The following is a 23,393-nucleotide window of genomic DNA, read 5'->3' on the forward strand; positions in this document are numbered from 1 at the left end:
GCAAAATATTTTATTTATATCAAATTTGTGCCTAACTTTATTCTTAGATAACACTTTTTAATATTTATTTATTATGCGAGGTTGTGTGGTAAAAACGTATGCGAAATACGAAGTGTACAATTACAATAGGCCGAATGGAGAGAAGACCATTGATCGGCGCGTGATTTTGAACAAATGGATGGTAACGATGTCCTCGATTAAAGTAGGATTTTCTCATTAACCGTAAGATATTTTTTATCATCAGCTCATTGATATTACATGTATGGAAATGGTTAAATGTACTTTAAAGTTCCAAAGCGATTGGTCTATTATGAATCAGTTTATTTGCAGTTTTATTACGGCCCTGTGATATAAAATTGCTGCATCACTAAATCAATTCGCCACGTAAAAGGTGCTTGGGTGGAGAGCTTCGCTGTGATCGAAGCCGTGACCCCACTCGATCGCGAGGACAATTTTGGCCGTGCTTGTCGGGGCAGTGAGTGTGTCTTGCCTGGTAGTTGACGGCCTCTGCATGGGTTAAACATGGCCTGGCCAGTGTATTGTTGGACACAGACTCTCCATGCTGTAGTCTACCATGGAGGACAATGCTTCATGTATGTTGTTAGACAGCTGGCAACCGTCTGTTTCGAGAAGTTTTTTTTAACATTTTAAATTTTGTTTAATTCTCCTCGTACACACGTCACAAGACGGCTCGTGATTGTGCAGCCGCCATAGAGCCTTTAGAGGGTAAACATAAATAACAATGCAAACTCCTCCCGATAGGGCTCATGGATTTTTGTCTTTATTTCTTAAAAATATACAAAAAGAACTGGACCTAAATAAAGATTAGTATTCCGTTTTGGCCTGAAGTGCACCTAAACGGGGAAAAATAAACTTAAAACTGGGGAAAAATAAAAAAACAGTGACTTACTTTGGCTGTCACGCAACTTCACATCCCTGTTTTATCCGAACTTAAGACATAAACATAAAGTGTATGGCCATCGAGTCCTCTGTACAGATCGAGCTAGAACTTCGGTCTCTGTATTTGGTGAGTGGAGCCAACCAACCAACATACATGTAAATGTAACAGAGACCGAAGCTTTTTTTTTAAGTTTTAGTCTAGTTAGACAGCTGGTAGCCGTCTGTTTCGAGAAGTACTTTTTTAAACATTTTAAATTTTGTTTTAATTCTACACACGTCACCATGATTAATAGACGGTAGCGATTGTGCAGCCGCCATTATTAGGGGGTTAACATAAATAACAATGCAAAAACCCCTGACGGGCTCATGGACCAAAATAAAGATTAGTATTCCGTTTTGGCCTGAAATGCACCAAAACGGGGAAAAAACTTACTCAAAAGGAAAAAAACAGTGACTTTGATAGTCTACTTCGCAAGCTTCGGCTGTCGCGCAACTGCCACTTCGAGCTTCCCTGGTTTTTCCAAACTTAATACATAAACATATGGCCATTGAGTCCCTGTACAGATCGAGTTAGAACTTTGGTCTCTGTAATTGGTGAGTGGAGCCTACAGAGTTCAGCGGAACAACCAACATAACAGAGACCAAAGTTTTGGTCTACAGTACGTATGCATGTATGAATTCCTAGATTTTTTGGTATGAGTTTCCTATGAAAAAAAATGAATTAGAAATTTAGATAATTTAGAGTAAAACTAAGTACCCAAATATTGGACACTTATATTAAGTTAAGCATAGATCTAAATTTAATTGGACCAAAACATCATTGTCCATTGAATCAAATAAAAATCATATGTACATGTAACGTTTGTCATTAGATCTATTTTGTCAGGGTTGGCGATTTTTTTTATAAAAAAAAAATAAATTGATAGGATTTATTTGATTTAAATCAATTTTTTTTTATTCAAATCAGATTTTTTTTTTTTTGACTATTTTCTAAAACAAAGTGGAAATACCAAAAATATAACCCTTACACTGAAATCTTTTTAAAAATCATACATTTCACAACTAAAATTATTATTAACTTTTCTATTTCATAATTAAATCCAGCCAAAATGTAATTTATAAAGAATACATGTATGCAGGTCTGTATAAAGTCATGACGAAGATGCTGTTTCCGCATCCTCTCGTGTCGGGTATTTAGCTCCTACTGACTGGTTTGGTCAAGTTGAGGAACTGCCTTGGTACAGCTAATAAGTTAGTGTTCCTATTCAAATATGAAATGAGGATCAGTTTCTTTGGAAGAATTCCATGACTCAGAGACTCATATTCTTGAAAGAGAAACATTCTTGATTTTCAAACTAAGGACTGAAAATCATGTGTTTAATAAAAAAAACTCCATTTAAAAAACAAATTTAAACCTCCTTTGGTATTTGAGCCATGGTTGGAGCTTTGTTATTGTTTAAATCATTGATTTGCAAAGCTGTGTCTTATTGGGAAAAGTTGCAGGTTTATTTGAATTATTTCTTTTAGTACAATAAACCAGGAGTTGTACATTGTACTTGTACATGTTTCAATGGAAGTGATTTAAATCAATGATTTAACAAAAAAATCATAGTGAAAGTGGAGTAGGGGGCTAAGTGGTAACTGCGATAAAGGATTTATTCATGTTTTGATGATATATTGTTGATAAAAAATTTCTATTTTGAGTAAAAAAAAGTAAAACTGCCACAAATAAAAAAATTGTCAATCATTTGTACATGTTTTAATGGAAGTGATTTAAATCAACGATTTTTTTAAAAAATCATAGTGAAAGTGGAGCAGGGGGCTTTAAACCGCTTATGAAGGAGAATGTTTTGATGATATATAGTTGATAAAATCTTTCTATTTTGAGGAGAAAAAAATAAAACTGCCACAAATAAAAATATTGTCAATCATTTGTACATGTTTGAATGGAAGTGATTTAAATCAATGATTTTTTTTTTAAAATCATAGTGAAAGTGGAGTAGGGGGCTTTAAACCGCTTATGAAGAAGAATGTTTTGATGATTATAAAGTTGATAAAATCTTTCTATTTTTAGTAAAAAAAAAGTAAAACTGCCACAAATAAAAATATTGTCAATCATTTGTACATGTTTCAATGGAAGTGATTTAAAGGTCAAGTCCACCCCAGAAAAATGTTGATTTGAATAAATAGAGAAAAATCAAACTAGCATAACACTGAAAATTTCATCAAAATTGGATGTAAAATAAGAAAGTTATGACATTTTAAAGTTTCTTTTATTTTTCACAAAACATTGATATGCCCAACTCGGTGACATGCAAATGAGACAGTCAATGATGTCCCTCACTCACTATTTCTTTTGTTTTTTATTGTTTGAATAATATAATATTTCATTGTTAACAGATTTGACAATAAGGACCGACTTGACTGAACCATATAGTATTGAAAATTGAAAATTTTACAATGTCATAACTTTCTTATTTTACATCTGATTTTGATGATATTTTTAGTATTGAACAATGCTTATTCCACATGTTCAGGGGGGAATAAATCGTTATTTCACTTGACAATCAGGAGAAAATTAGAATATTTCATATTTCATTCAATAAAATACAAAAGAAATAGTGGGTGGATGATGTCATCAGTCTCCTCATTTGCATACCAATCAGGATGTGCATATAACTGTTTTATGAAATTAAGCAAAATTTTAAAATGTCATAACTTTCTTATTTTACATCCGATTTTGATGAAATTTTTAGTGTTATGTTTGTTGGATTTTTGTCTTTTTATTCAAATCAATATTTTGTTGGGGTGGACTTGTCCTTTAAATCAATGATTTAAAAAAAATCATAGTGAAAGTGAAGAAATATAGGAGCGCCTTGAGCACCTAGCAAGGTGGATACGTGCACTATACAAATCCTATATATTACTTATTATTATTATTGTCAATCATTTGTAATATGTTTCAATGGAAGTGATTTAAATCAATGTTTCTTTTTATTTAAATCATATGAAAGTGGAGTAGGGGGCTTGAAATACTAGAAGATAATTTGGGATTACATCAGCTTACTCATTGCATATTCATGCAGAGAAATGTTTCACCGACATAATAATAGAAACTTTGTTTTTCCTGTTCTGACTTTTATTAAATTTTCTCTTGTTCAGTTATGTTAATTTCAGCCTGGAGTACATGTACACCTTTAATTGATACCATTGTTACTTTTTAAAAATCATTTTCCACAGGTCAATCAACTGCCAATGTTGCTCAAAGTTAGTAAATTTCTAACTTCTCTGTTGTAGCTACTTTGCCTTTTCAGTTTGTTAAACTAAAGTGAGAAATGAGAACAAGCTATCAGTCTGCTTTTAAGGGGATATTTGCATTTAATAATCTTTCAATCTTTTTTTTCCAGATTTTTCTTAAATGGCCAGTGAGCAATACATGTATCTGATTCCTGAAAAATGTTGAAGGAAAAGGTTGCAAGTAGCTGATGGCATTATAGAGTGCTTGGAATTCCAGCTTGAGTGCTTGGCAAAAGCGTCAGCAATCTGCTGATTAAGTATACCTTGTCGACAGAGAATTGATTGGACATCATGGCCGCAAATGGTGAGAAAACTGCAGGTGAGACGAATGGCAGTGAGGCCTCAGGAAACATCCTGATAAAACCTGATGGTGGTGATCACCAAGGCCAAAGTGGCAACCAGTCTGCAGGAACGGTTCGTCTTGTGAGTGGAGCCACAGGTGGAGGTGGCGGTGTCCCACTGCAAGTCCTGACCCCTCAGATGCTAGCGAGCCTCACACAGCAAGGACTCATCATCCAAAATGACGGCGATAGCAAAGGAATCCTGCAAGCCGTCAAACGGGCACTGCCGTCATCTTCTGCAGAGCAAACTGTAACAAAGGTTGTGATCACACGCAACCCTGGGCACAAAACGTCCTCAGCGAACGTGTCCGGAACGAACCCTTCGTTTAAATTGCAAGGTGATTCCAAGCTGCTGGGGAGTGGGTCGCCCATTAAGGTCATAACTGTGTCACAAGGAAGCAACATTCCAAAGGGTGTGGTCATTGCAAGCTCACCTAGTAAACAGACTATCGCTCCATCAAATAAGATAGCACTACCTCCCGTAAAAAGCCCTGGAAAGACAATCATGCTCGCGAGTTCCACAACACCGAAAAAGATTGCACCTGCATCGAACTCTGGCTCAGTGGGACAGACTATTTTAGTGAAGGGAAGCATGGGTTCGACTCCAGGAACAATCACATTGAGCTCGGGGGCTGTAGCCAAAGTCATCAATGTTATGAACACAACCGTTGCCTCATCAGTAAGTATACAGTATAAAGTACATGAAGTTACCATTCAATTATGTTTATGTCATCTTCGCAAAATATTTTTTTTTTTAAGGGACTTTACATTGACAAATCATGGGGAAATCAAGGCTAATCTAAAACAGAGAAGGGATTCAAGTCATTCACTCGGCTGCATGCCTGGGGTGTTACGTAATAGACGCCGGCGTGTCTGGGAGGTCTAATTTTAGGAGAGCAATAGTTAGTAGACTAACCAACCAGAAGTAAACTGCATGTTTTCACTTTGAAACATGTAACTCCACAGAGGTTATTTATTTTGCTTTAGCAATCAAGAGACCTGCTATGAGTCTAGGAATTGGGATTGTTGGAAGCTAAAACTGCGACGACCCGAAGTAAATAACCATCGGTCAAATTCGTGTGCTGTCCGAATTTTATTGCATTAGTCCGATGGGCGCTCATGACGGACGGATTATATTATGCAAGTCAATTGGCCTTTTGCAAATTTCGTATCGATTCAATTTCCCCATGATTCGTCAGTTGCCAGGCCCTTTAATATACATCCCAGCAAAAATAATAATAATACATAACCTTTATAAGGCGCTTACTACGGGTGTTCCAAGCACACTGTGTTCTGTTTATTTTTTAATGCTTTGGAGAAAACAAAATGACACAACTAATACAGTATGTACAACTTATACTAATTATCTAAACCGATGTGCACCTCCAATTGACTGACCCACAACTGAATCATCTATTAAACAGGTAGGTTTTGAGTAGGGTCTTGAACTGACTAACAGACTTGGCATTGTGAATGTAAGAGAATAATAATAATAATAATGCAGTTCTTCTATAGCGCATTTCAGACCTGACAGGACTCTCAATGCACTTTACAGAAATAGAAATAATACAACATAAGGAATTACTTAGAATAACACTTAAACAACATCATCAGTTACATATGGCATATAAATATTGGAAAAGGTCTATTTGAATGCTTCATTAAAGAGAAGTGTTTTAAGTTGGGATTTGAAAAGTCCAGGATTATTTTGTGATAGGAGAGTACTGGGGAGGGAATTCCAAAGGGTTGGGGCACTGTAGGAGAAGGACCTTTCACCATGCATCTTAGTTCTTAGTCTGGGTAGTTGAAGGAGTTGTTGAGTTGATGATCTAAGTGTCCTAGAGGGGGTGTATGGAGAAACAAGTTCAGAAATATGTTGAGGGGCAAGACCATGGACAGCATTAAATGTTATTAGAAGGACTTTGAAGCGAATTCGTGATTTGATGGGTAGCCAGTGAAGTTCTTTGAGGATTGGGGTGATTTGGTTGTGTTTCTTGGATCTTGGAGAAGAGGGTAGCTTGTTCCAAAGAGAGGGGGCAATTGAAGAAAAGGCACGGTCACCATATTTTGTAGAGGTTCGAGGTCCAGGAGTTAATTGCATCGTAGACGATGAACGGAGAGGTCTTGAGGAGATACTAGGGCGTAAAGAAATGAGATCTGTAAGATATTTTTGGGGATTGGCCATTGAGAAATTTGTAGGTATTAAAGAAGGAGAACTTTGAAAGAGATACAGTGATGTCTGGGGAGCCAATAAAGGGGACACAGAGTTGGGGTTATGTGCTTGGATTTCCTTCTGAGAGAGACTAATCTAGCAGCAGAGTTTTGAACCCGTTGAAGTGGAACAAGGTACAATGTATGTATGAGGGAGGTTGGAAAATATTGAATTGCAGTAATCTAGGTCACAGGAAACGAATGCATGTGTTAGTTTGGCAGTTATGGGTCGGTCAAGTAATTTCCTAATCTTTCAAATTTTGAAAATAAATGTTGAACCTTAGAACCCCATACTCCAACATGGCTTTTATGTGGTCAAGTGGTTTGTTGATGTCTTGCACCTGAAAAATCCTAACTATACATGTCTGTTAGTTTCCAGTTAAATTGCATTGTCAACATCTCATCACAAAAGAAAATCCAAATATATTGTATATCTCGGCACTGGAGGTAAACAGATGTACAGTACATCTATCAGTATCATTGCAAATATTTCTTTATTTTTGTTTGCTATTATTACTTTTACTTCATAAGAGTTTGTTTCAAAATGCTGTTGTGCACATGTAGTATATCCTGTGGAATTTGAACTTTTCGAAAACTGAATTCACCTCAATAAAGGAAACCAAAACCAAAGGAGAGAAACAATCTCATTGGAAAGAGTAAAATGAGAGGAACAATTTAAAACAAGTTTCTCAAAATCAGTTATGAAATAACAAGTTATGGACGTTTAAATGGTCTTGTTGTTCTTTATACGGGATCCTCAAATTGGCAAACATGCTTTAAAATGGCTGAGTTTGTGGACAACTCTCCATTTGTTTTGTACACAATTTTTTCAGATTTTCCCTATTATCTTTAAAGTTGCATATTGCCTCATTCTGAGCATAATATATGTCATGGGAAAATATAATTCACACCACATATGTCAAGGTCAGGAGGAGATGATGTGAAATATGGAAAATAAAGGAGGAAATCTTAAAATATGTGTACAAAATAAATGGAGGGTTGTCCACAAAATCAGCCATTTTGAAGCATTTTTGCCAATTTGAGGATCCCCATAGAAAGTACACGACTTTTCAAACTTCCATTACTCGCTTTAATATTCTATAACCGATTTTGATGAAACTTGTTTTAATTTGTTCATCTCATTTACTCTTTCCAATAAGATTGCTTCTTTTCTTGGGTTTTGGTTTCCTTTAAACCAAAAATATACAAGACTGGATGATTTGAAGTTCGATGTTGACCTTTTCTTTTAGTATTGATGTTGGGTCAATTTTAGCATCAAAATAAAAACAAATCTTAGACTGGTCATGAGAAAATTCTTACTCGATGTTGAGCTATCAATAGTGTGATTTGGACTGTTTTTATAATCAAACAGTTTTTGAGCTATGAACAGCTAGCTAAGGCCCCTGTTACATATGCTTCGGGTGTAAAATTGATCTCGATGCCTGCGTTGGAGCCACCATCACTCCTGCAATTTGGAGCCACCTCATGATCAATAAATGAGTGTTACACATGGTCTGAGGCCCGCAGTTGTGTGGTTGTATTGTTTCCGCATGGTTTGTTGCAAAAACTATTGTTTGCTATCACGCCACTTCTGCCTTTGTTACACATACCAATTTGCGGGACTGATGCTGGACTGTACTGTATATCCAGAGGTGGACTCAGGTTCAGCTGGCGTTAGTGCGGCTTTAAACACGTAAATCGAGCCGCCTCCAGGACTGGCCTCAGTCCATTTTCGAGGCATTTGTAACAGGGGCCTATAGATATCTGGCTTCCAACGCCAATACTTTACTTGCCATTGACAAGTCTTTGTGTTGAAGTGATTGGCTAACATTTTGTGATTGAATAAAAAAAAACAAGAAAACAAGGACATTGTGATGTATGGAAATGCCTAGCGTTATGCAATATTATGATTGTTTGAAAATAGCGATCTGATAGTATCATACTATAATGCCAGGAAGTGCTTCTAAATTTAGTTTAAAAAAAAAAATTAAACAAAATTCTGTTTCAACTCCAGTCCTTCTGACATTCATTTTAATTTTGTGTTTAGATTTAATAAACATGATATTTTATTAATAACGATATGAGCCACACTGGATAGTATGAAAACAAATCTTAATGTCTCATATTAAATGAGATTAATATAATGGGCACTTGTATTGTGGATGTACATGTATTTGTCACATTTGTACACTTATGGCATTTAGATTTTTTTTTTTTTTGGGTGGGGGGTTGTGTGGTTCAGGTGTTATTTGTATAATTACATGTACATGTACAGTACATTGTTTGTTGACTTTTTATTTAGACTATATTTATACATTAAGAATAGACATACTTGCATTGTGGTTTTACATACGTGTACATGTTGATGGTACATGATTTGTATCAAGTGGGGAAAAGACCTTATATACATGTACAGTGCGTCCCAGAAAAAACAAAACAATTGTAAAGCTTTATTAGAGTCTCCTCTTTCATTCTTCTTTAATGCATGAGTGAGCAAAAACAATTTGAAGAAAGAAAAGCAAAAAGTCACTTGACGGGCGGTATCTGAGTTTCAAAAAGAAAATCACATTTTTTAAAAGTTCAATATCTGCTCTTTAATTTGATACTTCATTTACAGAAAACTTTCAAGAAAAAATAAAGTTCTGTTTATTTGAAATAAGGCTTGAATTCCAATAGTTTCATCAAATGAAGAGGTATTACAGGATAGCTTTCAGACTTCCTTGACACTCTGTTTTGTTGACGATCAGCCATGCAGAAAGTCTTTGTTAACCATGCATTTTCTGCGATTTACATGTAGCTATCAAATTAAAGAGCAGATATTGAACTTTTTATTTTATGCATGTAATTTCTTTTTTGAATTTAATACCCCCGCCAAAAGACTTTTTGCTATCCTTTCTTCACATTGTTTTTACTCACTAATGCGTGAATGAGAAATCTTGTACACATATATTTTATACCATCTGAAAGCAGAGATTCTAAGCTTTACAATGATAGGTCATTTGTATATTGTATTTGTGATTAAAATATGATAAATCATCGCTAAACCTAGGTTTCGTTTTTTTGTGGGACGCACTGTATATAGGTAGTGGTTTTTATAGACTGATGGCAACTCCATGCTAAAGTTGCTGGGATAACGACTCTCCTGTCATTAAAATTGTGTGGGTTTAACGTTTTCAGCAGGTATCTGGAGTCGCTCCTGGCTCGGCTGTCCCTGTTCAGATCCACACCGCAGGTCAAGTGCAGCCCCAGCTAGCCCCAGGTGTGACCACCCTCAGACCAGCAGGCAATCTCCCCGGTCAAGGGAATGTTCAAGCGGTCAGTATGCCAGGGAAATCCTTTCCAATTGTCCGACTCGTGACCGTATCAACAAACACCACCACCACTGCATCACAAGGTAATGAAATATAAAAAAAATACTTATTTTTATGAGTATTCATTATTTAATGAAAAATGTCTTTGGTTATATAAATGAATGGACAGTACGTGCTTGGCAATATGTGTGTATTATGTAATTAACACGTGTATTGCCCATCGGTAGCCAGATCTAGGACTTTAAAGGTCAAGTCCACCCCAGAAAAATGTTGATTTGAATTGATAGAGAAAAAATAAAAAGCATAGACGCTGAAAATTACATCAAAATTGGATGTAAAATAGAAAAGTTATGACATTTTAAAGTTTCGCTTATTTTTCACAAAACAGAGTCCATGATGTCCCTCACTAACTATTTTGTTTTTTATTGTTTGAATTATCCAATATTTCAATTTTTTTAGATTTGACAATAAAGATCAACATGACTGAACCACTAATTGTTAAAACAATGGTACACATGTAATTCACATGTTCAGGGAGGAATAAAACTTATTATTACATGACAATGAGGAGAAAATTGAAATATTTCATATAATGAAATACAAAAGAAATAGTGGATGTTGTCACCGGTCCCCTCCATTGCATACCGACCAGGCTGTGCATATTACTGCTTTGTAGAATAAAGTGAAATTTTAAATTGTCATAACTTTCTGATTTTACATCCGATTTGGATAAAGTTTTCAGTGTTGCGCTTGTTGGATTTTTCTCCTTTTATTCAAATCAACTTTTTGGGGTGGACTTGTCCTTTAAGTTTTAGGCGCTTATAACGATATACTTGTACATGATACTGTACAATGTAGTCACTTTCAACTCTTTGTTTGTGACATGAAATGTACACACAAAGTTGCCTAACCTAACCATTGACAAGACCCACACTTGCACATAGATTTGTGACACTCTAGATGTATACATATAGATCATCCCCCCCCCCCCCCGAACAATATATGTAGACTCACTGCTGGAAACACCATCTTGGGCTGAAGCCAGGGTTATGAGTCTTTGAATAGACCACTAGATAAACAATGCTTTACAAATACATTCATATTATTATAATGTGCAACATTTATATCGTGCTTAATAATACAATGTTTCATAGCACTTCATACCATTACCGTGGTTTTAGCACAGCTACTCTGATCAAGCACTCAAGCATTCAATGAATTTCTTCCTATCAGGTTACCGATTTGCTACACTTGGGCGGATAGTTGCAAATGTAGATAAATGCATTGTCAGAGGATGGGAGTGCCGCAGTTGGATTGAACCCTTGACCTTGTGCAAAGTCCAGAGACTTATCCACTGAGCTACAACACCTCTCCAAATAATAATTTTTATTATGTGTTTCTATACAGCTAAGCCAGTCATCCAGCTGGCCAATGCCAAGCCCATTGCTCCAGCCCCTGTCATAGCTCAAGCCCCAACCCCCGCTCAGGCCCAAACCCTCTCTTCCTTGACCACACTGACCTCCACTGGTCAAGTGGGAGGGGCAGCCCCCAGGACTATCAACATACCCATAGCACCGGCTCAGGTAAGTTTGTTGACCTTTGTACTAATGTACTAGTTTGTTCACCTTTGTAGTATTGAGCAAAGGTATCCAATGATACAAATACTAGTTTACAACATAAAAATCTGAACTTGTTAAGCAAGACCAAAAGGGTCTTTTATCAGTGAGTTCAAGAAAAGTGATTCTGGGCCCGGTTGCATAAAAAAGACTTTAATGGTAACTTTTCCATCCAATGGTAAATTCCCTGAAATCCTGATTCTGATTGGCTGATGAGCATTGTTACCATGGTAGTTACCATTGGATGGCAAAGTTACTTCTCTAGTAACTTTTATACATCAGGACCCTGATGTAAGTAAGTTAAGAAATTATATTTTCATTTTCCGAGCTATAGCCGGGGTAATAATAACAACGCGCCTCAGAATAGAATATTTCTAGATAGATGGTGCTATATAAATGACCATTATTATTATTATTGACCCTTAAAGTATACTATTGAATAAAAAGATTTAAAATCCAATTTATTCCACTCAATGTTTCAATAAGTAGATAGCTGTTGATAAAGGCTCATAATAATAAGAAACACCCCTAATTTATATTCTCATAATTTCAGTATATTGTATTGTATTTGTAAAGATGCCACACCTATTCAGCATCAATATCAATTTCTTCATTTGTAATAGTAAAAATACATTGTCACTCCCCATTCCAGAATGTCAACAAAGGCACTGCGCAAGGAGGGACTGGTAACCAGCCACGGTTCATTATGCCGGCCAATGCCCAATTGAAGATCATCAATGCGGGAAAACTAGCACCAGGCACCACGCTGTTATCGGCAGGCGGCAATCTACTGCAGAGCTACGCCGTGATACCGGCTCACTACCTTTCACAGGTGAGTGTGTTTTATCACGCCCTCTGGAGGTGAAGGTGGGACTAAGGGATGTGTGGAGCATTGTGGCTTAGTGGATTAGTCCCTGGACCCTGAATGATAATAATAGTAACGGTATATTTACCCATTGTAGCCACTTCAGTTCTGAAAACTGTTCTCCCAGCGGGTCCTGCTATTATTAAACAGAGGGTCAGGGGTTTGAATCATTATCGCAGTAATCCTGCATTTCTTCCTGAATTCCATTTTTTTTTCCTCAGTTTTCTGTATCATGGAAAACCAGGACTCTATGGTAAAGCGAAATATATTAATTTTCATCATATTCATAATGTTCGCTTTCAGACGACGTCGAGTCAAGCGCAGGTGACCACCCAGTCCAGTTCTTCCTCCTCATCCTCCCAGTCCAGTAGCACCAGCAACATCCAGCCATCACAGCCCCAGCCGGCCCCCATCAAACACCCCAGCACAGCCAATAATGGGTAAGTGGCACACCAGCCGTGTGTGGAAATGGCCACTTGTGACCTGCCACCCTTAAACCAACAATAAGTCACTCTTAATGATTTTTGTCTTGCCTGCATAGCAGAGCGAGACTATAGGTGCTGCTTTTCCGACGGCGGCGTCAAAACATGAAATCTTAACCTACATGTAAGGTTAAGTTTTTTAAATGACATCATAACTTCGGAAGTATATGGACCTAGTTCATGAAACTTGGACATGAGGGTAATCAAGTATCACTGGAAATCCTGTGCAAGTTTAAGGTCACATGACTAAGGTCAAAGGTCATTTAAGGTCAATGAAATAAGGTCAATGAAATTTGGCCATGTTGGGGGTAATTGTTGAATTGCCATCATAACTTTAAAAGTTTATGGATATAGTTCATGAAATGTGGACATAAGGATCAATGTCATATGTCAATTAGGGTCAATTGAAGCAGTATTATATTACCGGTATTATATGAATAGTGTTTTTTGTGAATAATTATTTTATAGTTATTTTCAAAGTCAGCACTGCTGCTATATTGAATCGTGTAATGCAGGCGAGACTGTCAGAGGCGCTCCACTCGTTTAGTATTTCATTGTGTTTTAAACAGCACATCTTAAGCTTTAAAATTATACATGGTTTGTCTTAATTGATCAACAATAACCCACACAATTACTTGATTAAATGTAGAAGAATTCAGTAAGAGTAAAATAAATTGATACAGTAGTTGACATGTGGTAAATGTTCATAATTGGTGTAACATGACATTTGCTCCTGTGACAATTGCTCCAGGCTCAATCTTGTTTAATAAGATGTAGGGTTAGAATTATGGTTGCAATAGGGTTTTGTGTTAGATTTAGGGATAGGTTTAGAGTAGGGTATAGTGTTAAACCTTGAGTTGAAGTTGGTCATTCGATTAGTATGTGGAATTCAGAGTGGAGCAATTGTCGCTAGAGCAAATATCACGGAACCTTACTTTGATAATCAGATGGTTTTAATTGCTCTGATTTGTGCCACAGTAAGATATGACTGCAGTGACTAAATCTAGGTGTCCATAAAGCAATTATCCTACAAGAATTTGCAATGAAATGCATTGCAAATTACGTTTCCAGTTAGATGAACATGAGGGGGTTTAACGAGCACTTTTCACTATCAACTTCCACATTTATTTTAATTGAAAATATATTTCACAATACTTAATAACAGTAATGAATACAGAAAATGTTTATATAAATCAAATCAAATCATTTTCACAATAATATACAAACATTACAAATATGTACAAAACAAGAAACACACAATTGAAAAGGAAAATGAACCAAGTAAGGGATTCAAAACATAATATAAAGAAAAAGCCAAAAGCAGACATTTATTAGTCTTAAAAATCAGGCACCCAACATGAAGGAGACAGTTAGTGCAATCAAAAAGACATCTCTTAACAATATCAAGTATATGAATGTGGCTCACATTTAGAACTTTCAAAATATCATTTAGGAAAATCAACATGATCATATAGGTATCATACAATGCTACAAATAAATGAACAAACAATTAATACCATAAGAAAGAACATAATTACACAATACAAAAATCCAACCAAAAAAAAGCTAAACCGGTCATATTTCAAAAGTAAGGAGTAGATTTTAAATTTGATGTCAATTTTTATTTTCAGGATGTTGGCTGGAGACGGGACTGGAAACAGGCCACGCAAACCTTGCAACTGCACCAAATCTCAGTGCCTCAAACTGTAAGTAATCTGGGGTCATGTTACGCAAAACTTAGCAATCGATCTTAAAGTTTATTTGTATGTTGGATTGCTCATTATGATCAATGCAATCAAGTACTAAAAGTTAGCCCTACGATCAATTGCTAAGTTTTGTGTTATGGGTCCCTAGTTGCTCAATCGGATGACCTTTACATGAAAGCTGTATTGTAGCAATATTTTTGGCTTAGACAAGCTGTCATTCTGAGACTGTTGAAAATCATAGAACCCACTGTTGTGATTGATTCCATTGACCACAATGTACAATAAAGTGTAGAAATTAAGTGTATGATTAATTGCTTAAGTTTGTGTTACAGGACCTTAGTTGCTCAGTCGGGAGATGTTTTCATGAAAGTTGTCTGCATAGACAGGGTTCCCACAGTCATGGAAAATTCTGGAAAATCCTAGAAAAAATTGTCATGGAAAGTCAGGCAAAAGTCAAGGAATTTGGTGGAAAAGTCATGGAATTGCATTTACCTCTTGGCTATGGCAGCTTTCTAGTTTGTTGTGTCTCTCGCAACTCTCATACTCTGTGATCATACTCTGCTATTATAATTGGTGTTCATGATTTCCATTTTTCCCAGTTTTATGACATCCCAAATTCTACATAACTCCCGGGAAGTCAAGGAAAGCAGCAATTAAGTAAATAAAAGTCATGGAAAAGTCATGGAATTCTGTTTTCAAAACATCTGTGGGAACCCTGCATAGACCAAACTGTTGTGATTGATTTCATTGACCACAATGTACAATCAATCTTAAAAATCAAGCCTATGATTCATCGCTTTTTGTGTTACAGGACCCGAGATGCTCAATCGTGAGACCTTTACAAGAGTGTTGTCAGCTTAGACAAGTTGTTATTCTGAGACTGTTGTCAGTGGTAGAACAAAGTGCTATGATTGCTTTGACCACAATATACAAACAATTGCGAAAATCAAGCATTATTGACGAGTTGTCATTATCCAACATTTACCGTAGTTAAAGACACCTGTGCTTTTCAGCCAATCAGAGTAGATCTATAGTTATCATATCTGATTACTTGTTAGACTGTGAATGCAATACCTATTTTGCTAATTAAATCTGTAATGTCACATTTTCTACCGGAACCACTTGGCATATATTTTGACTCGCCTGAACGAAGTTTGGCAGAAACCTAGTGATTAATTTTTTCCTGTTAGTCTGTTTTGTTGAGGATAATGGGGTCGAAGGTCATCTAGGGGTCAATAGGTGAAGTTTTTGTTCAGCTTGCTCTCATTTCTTCATTTCTGCATCAATTGTTCTTACACTTGGTAGAAATGATTCTAGGGTAATACCACAAGTGTGTTGGAGATAATGGGGTCAAAGGTCATCTTGGGGTCAAAAGGTCAAGTTTTGTTCAAACTGCTCTCATTTCTTTATTTCTGCAATAATTGTCTTTACACTCGATACACAACCATTTGGTAATACCATGAGGATGATAAGGTCAAAGGTCATAAAGGGGTCAAAAGATCATGTTGCATATTTCATCAATCGCGATATCAGGCGAGACTCGTGGCTCGTAAACCACCTTGTTTATTCAAACATACAAAAACTTTGGTAATCATGTTATTGGATTCTGTGTGAACTATTTTGAGATTGTTACCACAACTGGTATTGATATTTAATGATAGAAAACATGGCCCTTCTTCCCGTGCACCAGGTACTGCGACTGCTTTGCTAACGGGGAGTTCTGCCGCAACTGCAATTGCAACAACTGCCTCAACAACTTGGATCACGAAGACGAACGAACCAAGGCGGTCAAGGCCTGCCTGGACAGGAACCCTATGGCCTTTCACCCCAAGATAGGCAAGGGGCACAACGGTCAGACGAACAGACGGCACAACAAGGGGTGCAACTGCAAGCGATCGGGATGCCTGAAGAATTACTGCGAATGCTACGAGGTAGGATTGCGTTGCATCCTTGCACATTCTTACATTGCCTTTTGTTAATACACTGACATCCTTTGGCAAAGGTTTGTCTACATTTGCCACTCTCCACCCAGGTGTAGTATATGGGTACCTGGTAGGAATTCCTTGAATGCTCGAGCTTACACTCACGTCCTTTTGCATGGCTTTTATCTTTATCAGCCACTCTCCACCCAGATGAAGTAAATTTTACTTTGAAGATATGCTAATTAAACATGTTTTTAATATTCTGGTATTTGTGTAAGTCATATATATTTGTAGGAAAAAATTGTTTTAAAATCTTGATGCGGTATTCATTTGAAAGACCAAAGCTTTATTTTGTTGATTATGTATCTATTTTACCTGAGCATAATTCTATAAAAATATGAAGGACAATCAAACAATTTATCTATTCAGGCTTGCACAAAGTTATCACTTTTTAATGTGCCTCTCGTCTTTCTCTTGAAGGCCAAGATCCTGTGCTCCTCTCATTGCAAATGTGTCGGATGCAAGAACTTTGAGGAGAGTCCAGAGCGCAAGACCTTGATGCACCTGGCCGATGCGGCGGAGGTCCGGGTCCAGCAGCAGACGGCCGCTAGGACCAAGCTCTCCTCACAGCTCCAAGACTACCCAACCAAGACCAGGGAATTCAGCGATACAGGAGAGAGGTGAGGGCTGCAGGGACCTTGTGGTTTTAACAGGGAGGTGCCATGACATTTGCTCCAGCGACAATTGCTCCGCTGTAAATTCCACACACTAATGGAATGACCAACTTCAACCTTGGATTTAACGCTATACCCTATCCTAAACCTGACCCTAAACCTAACATAAAACCCTATTGCAACCCCAACCCTATATCTTAGACGAAATAAAGTATGAAGCAGTTGTCGCCAGAGCAAATGTCGTGTCACCATAATTGTAATCGTATCCAGTTTTGCTAACAGGGTTGCCGCTTTTCAGATTTAAAGTCAGTTTGAATTCAGACCTTTTCAACCTATTTTTTGCCATAGAAAACACCTTTTGGTGTAGGAAAACGTTACTAGATGATTTTCAGATTTTGTAATCAATCAGAAGTGGCATCCCTGTTTCGGAGGCAACACTCCAGTGTCTGATGGCTCACACCCGATGAGAGCAAGCGAAGCAGCCACAGCTCGGACTGTACGGAATCTCTCATCTAAGATGAGTTTGGACTTCTCCAGTCATCTAACTCCTTCTGTTTTTACCTTTTCTCCCGTTAGGTTACCATTTTCATTCATCACCAAAGAGGTGGCAGAGGCAACGCTCCAGTGTCTGATGGCTCAAGCCGATGAGAGCGAGCGAAGTAACCACAGCTCAGCCTATGCGGAATCCCTTATCTTAGAAGAGTTTGGACGATGCATACTTCAAGTTATCCACTCTGCCAGTAAAGCAAAAGGTATTATAGAATGGTTATCATGCATAATACCATCTGGTAAAGTTGCCATGCATCTGGTAATTACTCATGCATGGTTGTAAAAAAAATACAATACACCAGAGAAACAAGTACAGGAAGAATATACAAACATGATGTACAAATAGATATATAGGAGGGGCAAGTGGGTCGGGGTGTCTTGAGGCATGTGCCCCCACACATGCTACTCCCACAACATAATTATAATAGATAAATTCTCTACACAAAATTTTGGTTATGAAAAATTGGGAGGGGATAAAAGGGAAGGTGCGAACAAAAATCTAAACAAAGATTGAGATGGATTAGGATTTACTGACATCAAATGTAATTTTGTTAAATTCAGGTCATATATTATAAATTTTGACTAATTTTGTTTTTAATGAGATGCATGAGAACGGTTGATAAACTATGCAAAAAATTCTACAAGTTGGATTGATTGAAAAATGTGAATTTTTATGGGAAAATATTAATTTCGGAGATACTGAATACTAATTTGTTCTTCCAAAGGCTGGCAGCTTTCTAGTATGTCTTTAACGAAATTCATTATTTCCTTCTCTTGTCTGTTGTACAGGTGTGAATCCTGAGTAGTGTCTTCCAAGTTCCTAGGAATTCTCTATCAGTGTAGATTCATCACCAGGGGAGAATTTCATCAACGTTTGGTGTCCGACAAGTCAGCTCTGACAGTTTCCTTGAATTTGATTGGCTGAGAAGCAATGTTACTATGGCAACTGTTGGATGAAATAGGGCTTGTGGGATGCAAAATGTCCGACAAGTCCTTCCTTGAAATCCTCCCCAGATATCTCCAGTACAGAATACATCACGGCAATTACTGGGCTTGTATGGTACTAGGGCTCCTTGAACATAATTCTTCCACTCAGAGGGGGGTGTTTCACAAAGATTTAACTGTGACTAAATGGCACATGGCATGAAGCTTGCGATAAATTGCAAGTCTATTTTCAATCCCTGAATCATTCATCTGTCTTGTAATTGATTGTAAATTTGTGATCGATTGCCAATCTGCTTCTTGCAAGAAGGAGTGTAATCCGGGGCCGTTTCATAAAGCTGTTCGCAAGTTAAGAGCGACTTTAAGAACGACTGGTGATCCTTTCTCGTAAATGATATCCAAAGAAATGTTCATTTGCGATGGTTTAGCGCGTAAGAAAGGTTCACCAGTCGTTCTCAAAGTCGCTCTTAACTTACGAACAGCTTTAGGAAACACCCCACTGGGCCCCATCTTACAAAGAATTGCGATTGATTCGATCAATCACAACTATGGACGGCCAGCAACATCAACATCTATTATGCATCTTTCTTCACAATATTTTCCAACTATGATGTATATTGAAGCATTCATTGTTTCCTTCCACTGTGCTTCTCTTTGTTTACGAAGGACATTGTGCAAATTTCCTGTAGAAAAAATTATGACACTGATGGATTTCCATAAAATTATAACTGATTGGATCAATCGTAACTCTTTGTAAGGTGGGGCCCTGATTTGCTACAGCTAAAATTGGTCTATTGTAAAATAACAAGCAAACATTTGCAATTGATTGCAAATATTTTCTTGCAACACCCCCTTAGAGTCATGCTTAAATGCTGATGTGCTCATGATATTCAACGCACAATCTTTGCTTGATTTGACCTACGTGGTGATGCCTTTCATATCGCACGCAACTTGGATTTCAATTGCGACTCTGAGTCACACTTAACTCTTCTGTGAAACACCCCCCAGGTCTCGCTTCATTCCTACGGTGGTGGAAAGTACAGTATCTTTCTAAATGCTCATGTACAGTTTTGATAGGAAAAAGAATTTTGGTGTGAAAGTGATAAGTAGAGGCTCACATTGCCGTGTGCGAAAGCTAGATGTGAGATCAACCAAAAATTTGCTTATGAGATCTGTTCAACACATTTTAGTTTTGAATTGAGGAAACCATGTAAGGTTTGCTAATATAACCTATGCTAAATTCCCTCAAGCTGACCAATACCTGCATTATGATAACTTGCAACACACTCATGCTTAAATAACCTCTAATTGGAGTATATTTCGTTTTGTACGTAGGCTGGGTAAATTCATATTGAGGATTTTATTCTTTCTTAAATTACACTCATTATCATACCCTTTGTATTCATTCTATGAAAACATTCAAGGCAACGTCTACCCCTGCATCAAGTTTGATAACATATCGAAAAATCAAAGCATGAAATTGACAAATCTCAATATTTCTGGGTATAAAATAAGAAAATAAGAATGAGAGAGATGGTGACAATGTATTTCATTGCATGAAATATTCAACACTTCAAATATTTTCTCTGATAATTTTACATGGATGGACTTCACTGTTAAGATGTTGAAGCATTGATGATTCAATAAAGGGCTGCTTTATTTTGTATCAGGGGCCCGTTGCAGAAAGAGTTGCAATCAGTCGCAACTCTAAAAATCATGTGCAACTTGATTTTCAACCAATCAACAGCACGCATTTGGGACTTGCGATTGATTTTTTGGCTTGCGTTTAAACGCAACTCTTTCTGCAACGGGCCCCTGATCTGCATAAAATGACAACTACGTTGTGTACTAGCATATAATGAAATGCAAAAGAAATAGTGTGTGTAACGTCATTGGCTCCTTCATTTGCATATCACCCTTGTGTATATCACTGTTATGTGAAATCAAGCAAAACTTTTAAAGCCTGGCTCACATTACACTGGTTTTTTAAAGAAAATGTATTAGCACATGATTAGATCATTCCAATCTATAAAGTCTTAATCAAAATTCCAAATAGCTGATGAATACTGAAATCAAACTTTCAGCCTGTTTTGAGACTGCCTGCAGGAATAAAAGGAAAATTCAATTCTAAATTGTAATGATGTCATCATCGGCTGCGGCAACAAGCTGATTTGGACTTTACTCCGGCCCCGAGGCTTTCAGCAAAGCATATTTCTTTTTTTTTTGTAGTAGTATTTTAAGCATTGTGCCACACTTAAATAACACAACTTTACTTCTTGTAATTGTCACATTTAATGCAAAATGCCCGGGGGGGCCACTTACATTGACGAGTGGATACCATGCGCGACCAAAAAAACACGTAAAAAGGATGTCTTTTTCAAGATAGGGCACGTTACATACTGTACGTAACGTGATAAGGGTGTCAAAAACACTAAAATAATGAAAAAAGGGTATCTATTTTCGCTAGGAAAGCTACGTGTTTAAGGTCAAATTTGCGAGGGTGTAAAAAAATTGAGACTAAAATTTTTTATAAAGGATGTACTTTTGCCCAAAGAGTCAACACTACGTGTTTAGAGTTCGATTTGGGCGAGATGTGGGAGGTGGGGCTGTACTACACCCAATGATGTGGGTGAAGGTAGGCCGACGTCCGTGACAACAATAAAAATATTGCTGTACTTGTTTAGGGGGTCAATTCAGGGAACTTGCCAAGAGTATCGTTTTGTTTCCAATACTTGTTAAGGGTATGGTTTCACACGCCAATACTTGCATTTTCAGAAAATGGAAAATACGTGTTTAGGGTGCTTTTCGCGACCCCATGGTCGCGCATGGTATCCACTCGTCAATGGAAGTGGCCCCCCCGGGGCAAAATGTGATTAGTTCCAAAGTTGCGTCTTATCATGTAGTGTGCGGAGGGCTTTAAATGTCATGATTTTGATGAAATATTCACTGTTATGCCTGTTTTGGTTTTTTCTATTTATTCAAGTGAATGTTTTGTTGGGGTAGACTTGGCCTCAACGGTAATGCCTTCAGCATACCTGGTATACTTGAGACATAACAGTAGTGGTCTGCGTTACAGAATTATGCATGCGCCTGCCAAATACTAGTACATTACAAATACAAGCAATAATGGTTTGAAATCTCTTGGAAAGGTTGCAAATAATTATCTTGCATTTGCCGTGAAATGAGTTCTTGATTACCCAAGTGGTAGGTTTGACGGATGGCATATAATGTGCAGGGGTGTATTCGAGGCCGGCCTCGAGTCACGTTTTTGACGGCTTCGGTTACGGTCCGAGTCATGTGTACAGTCTATGAGAGAAGAGTGTCCTCCAGTGGCCTCGTGACTTGGAAGCAGCGGCTCCCAAGTACGTCCCTTACGATGTGGATGTTTTCACAAAAGTCTGGTCACATGGTTACACGACCAGACACGCGATCACCCAAAGGTTTGAAGACATCTGCAGAGCTGCCAACCTTTACGTTTTTGGCGTATTTAGTACGTTTTTGCAATCAAAATACGACAGTACGTCTTTTCTTTAAAAAAACAATTTTTTTTTTTTTACAAAATCGTAATTTATTGAGAAAAATCATCTATATGTGTTTCTATTTCATAAAACTTACACAAATATGGTTATTGGAACAATGTTATTTCAGGTAACTTGTTTTTTTTTTCAATTATTTTGACAAAACCAGGGTGAGATATACACATGTATCAATTTTTTTTTTTTTTTTCATCTGCAAGGGCAGTGCGCATTTTAGCTGGCATGCAGCTTGAGCGCACGCACCACGCATTTTCTAATGAAATACAGTTTTGGGGGAAAAATACAGTTTTTTTATCACAGAATACAATTTTTCATTCCCAGAGGTTGGCAGGTCTGCATCTTGGGGCTCGATAGCTTAATAGCCATTTGTATTTGTACAGTTTTTTTCCTCTGAGCAATATGTACATTTTTCCTATCCCGTATAAGCACCGTGCATTTTACTGTTAATATTGCAAACTTTGTGACAAAAAATCTAAATGCCACTTTTTAATTTGAACAAATGGAGTGTGTTCAATGTCTCTGACGTGTAATGTTATGTAAATAGCTTTAAGAGATGTATATAGTTATGAGAATTTAACATTATTATGTGTATTGTAAGTGATTGTGTATACTATATAGATATTGTGCTGGGGCAATTTGTCTTTGTATTGTGTGTGTGTGTGTGTTATACATATATGTTGTACGGTGCATTTATTAAATTTTGTAGAATTGATCAGGTTATAATGATATCAAATTGGTGTTACATTGATGTGTTGTATTGCTAGCTTGTTTACTATATATTATCATTGTTTACTATTTAAATAGCCTGAATTACCCCAATTGAAATATTTTGTTAAATTGATACCTCTGAATGATAAATGATGTCATTATCACATATAATCATTACTAACTTGGGCCAATCGTAATTATGAGTAACTATGTGATTTTGTAAATTAAGTTTTCAGTGAAGTATGCGCCGATTTTTTTTTTCATGAAAGCACATTCTAGAGTCCTGAATTAAAAAAAAGATTTTATAGTACATGCAAGTTGTTCTCCCTCTTG

The 23,393-nt window shown here is 37.0% G+C and overlaps 1 protein-coding gene across 2 annotated transcripts; it reads left to right on the top strand.

Moving 5' to 3' along the window:
* The first annotated feature begins 109 nt into the window (after nucleotides 1-109).
* On the top strand, nucleotides 110-21,629 carry LOC129281556 (protein lin-54 homolog). 2 transcript variants are annotated; one of them, XM_064113095.1, is made up of 11 exons: nucleotides 110-222; nucleotides 4,308-5,217; nucleotides 9,927-10,143; nucleotides 11,468-11,643; nucleotides 12,329-12,508; nucleotides 12,845-12,981; nucleotides 14,655-14,729; nucleotides 16,420-16,660; nucleotides 17,132-17,331; nucleotides 17,902-18,077; nucleotides 18,664-21,629. In XM_064113095.1, the coding sequence occupies exons 2-11, from the start codon at nucleotides 4,489-4,491 to the stop codon at nucleotides 18,678-18,680; spliced, it is 2,148 nt and encodes a 715-aa protein (XP_063969165.1). In that variant the 5' UTR covers nucleotides 110-222; nucleotides 4,308-4,488; the 3' UTR covers nucleotides 18,681-21,629. The 2 variants fall into 2 exon arrangements, with proteins under 2 accessions (XP_063969165.1, XP_063969166.1); XM_064113096.1 differs by having other exon boundaries at nucleotides 123-222; nucleotides 9,930-10,143; nucleotides 18,664-18,777.
* The last annotated feature ends 1,764 nt before the right edge of the window (nucleotides 21,630-23,393 follow it).

This window comes from Lytechinus pictus, chromosome 18 (assembly GCF_037042905.1).
Source record: "Lytechinus pictus isolate F3 Inbred chromosome 18, Lp3.0, whole genome shotgun sequence".
Classification (NCBI taxonomy): Eukaryota; Metazoa; Echinodermata; class Echinoidea; order Temnopleuroida; family Toxopneustidae; genus Lytechinus; species Lytechinus pictus.

Coding starts and splice junctions, on each gene's coding strand:
- LOC129281556 (XM_064113095.1), top strand. CDS start 4,489: ATGGCCGCAAATGGTGAGAAAACTGCAGGTGAGACGAATGGCAGTGAG. Junction 5,218..9,926: donor ACACAACCGTTGCCTCATCA/GTAAGTATACAG, acceptor TAACGTTTTCAG/CAGGTATCTGGAGTCGCTCC. Junction 12,509..12,844: donor CGGCTCACTACCTTTCACAG/GTGAGTGTGTTT, acceptor GTTCGCTTTCAG/ACGACGTCGAGTCAAGCGCA.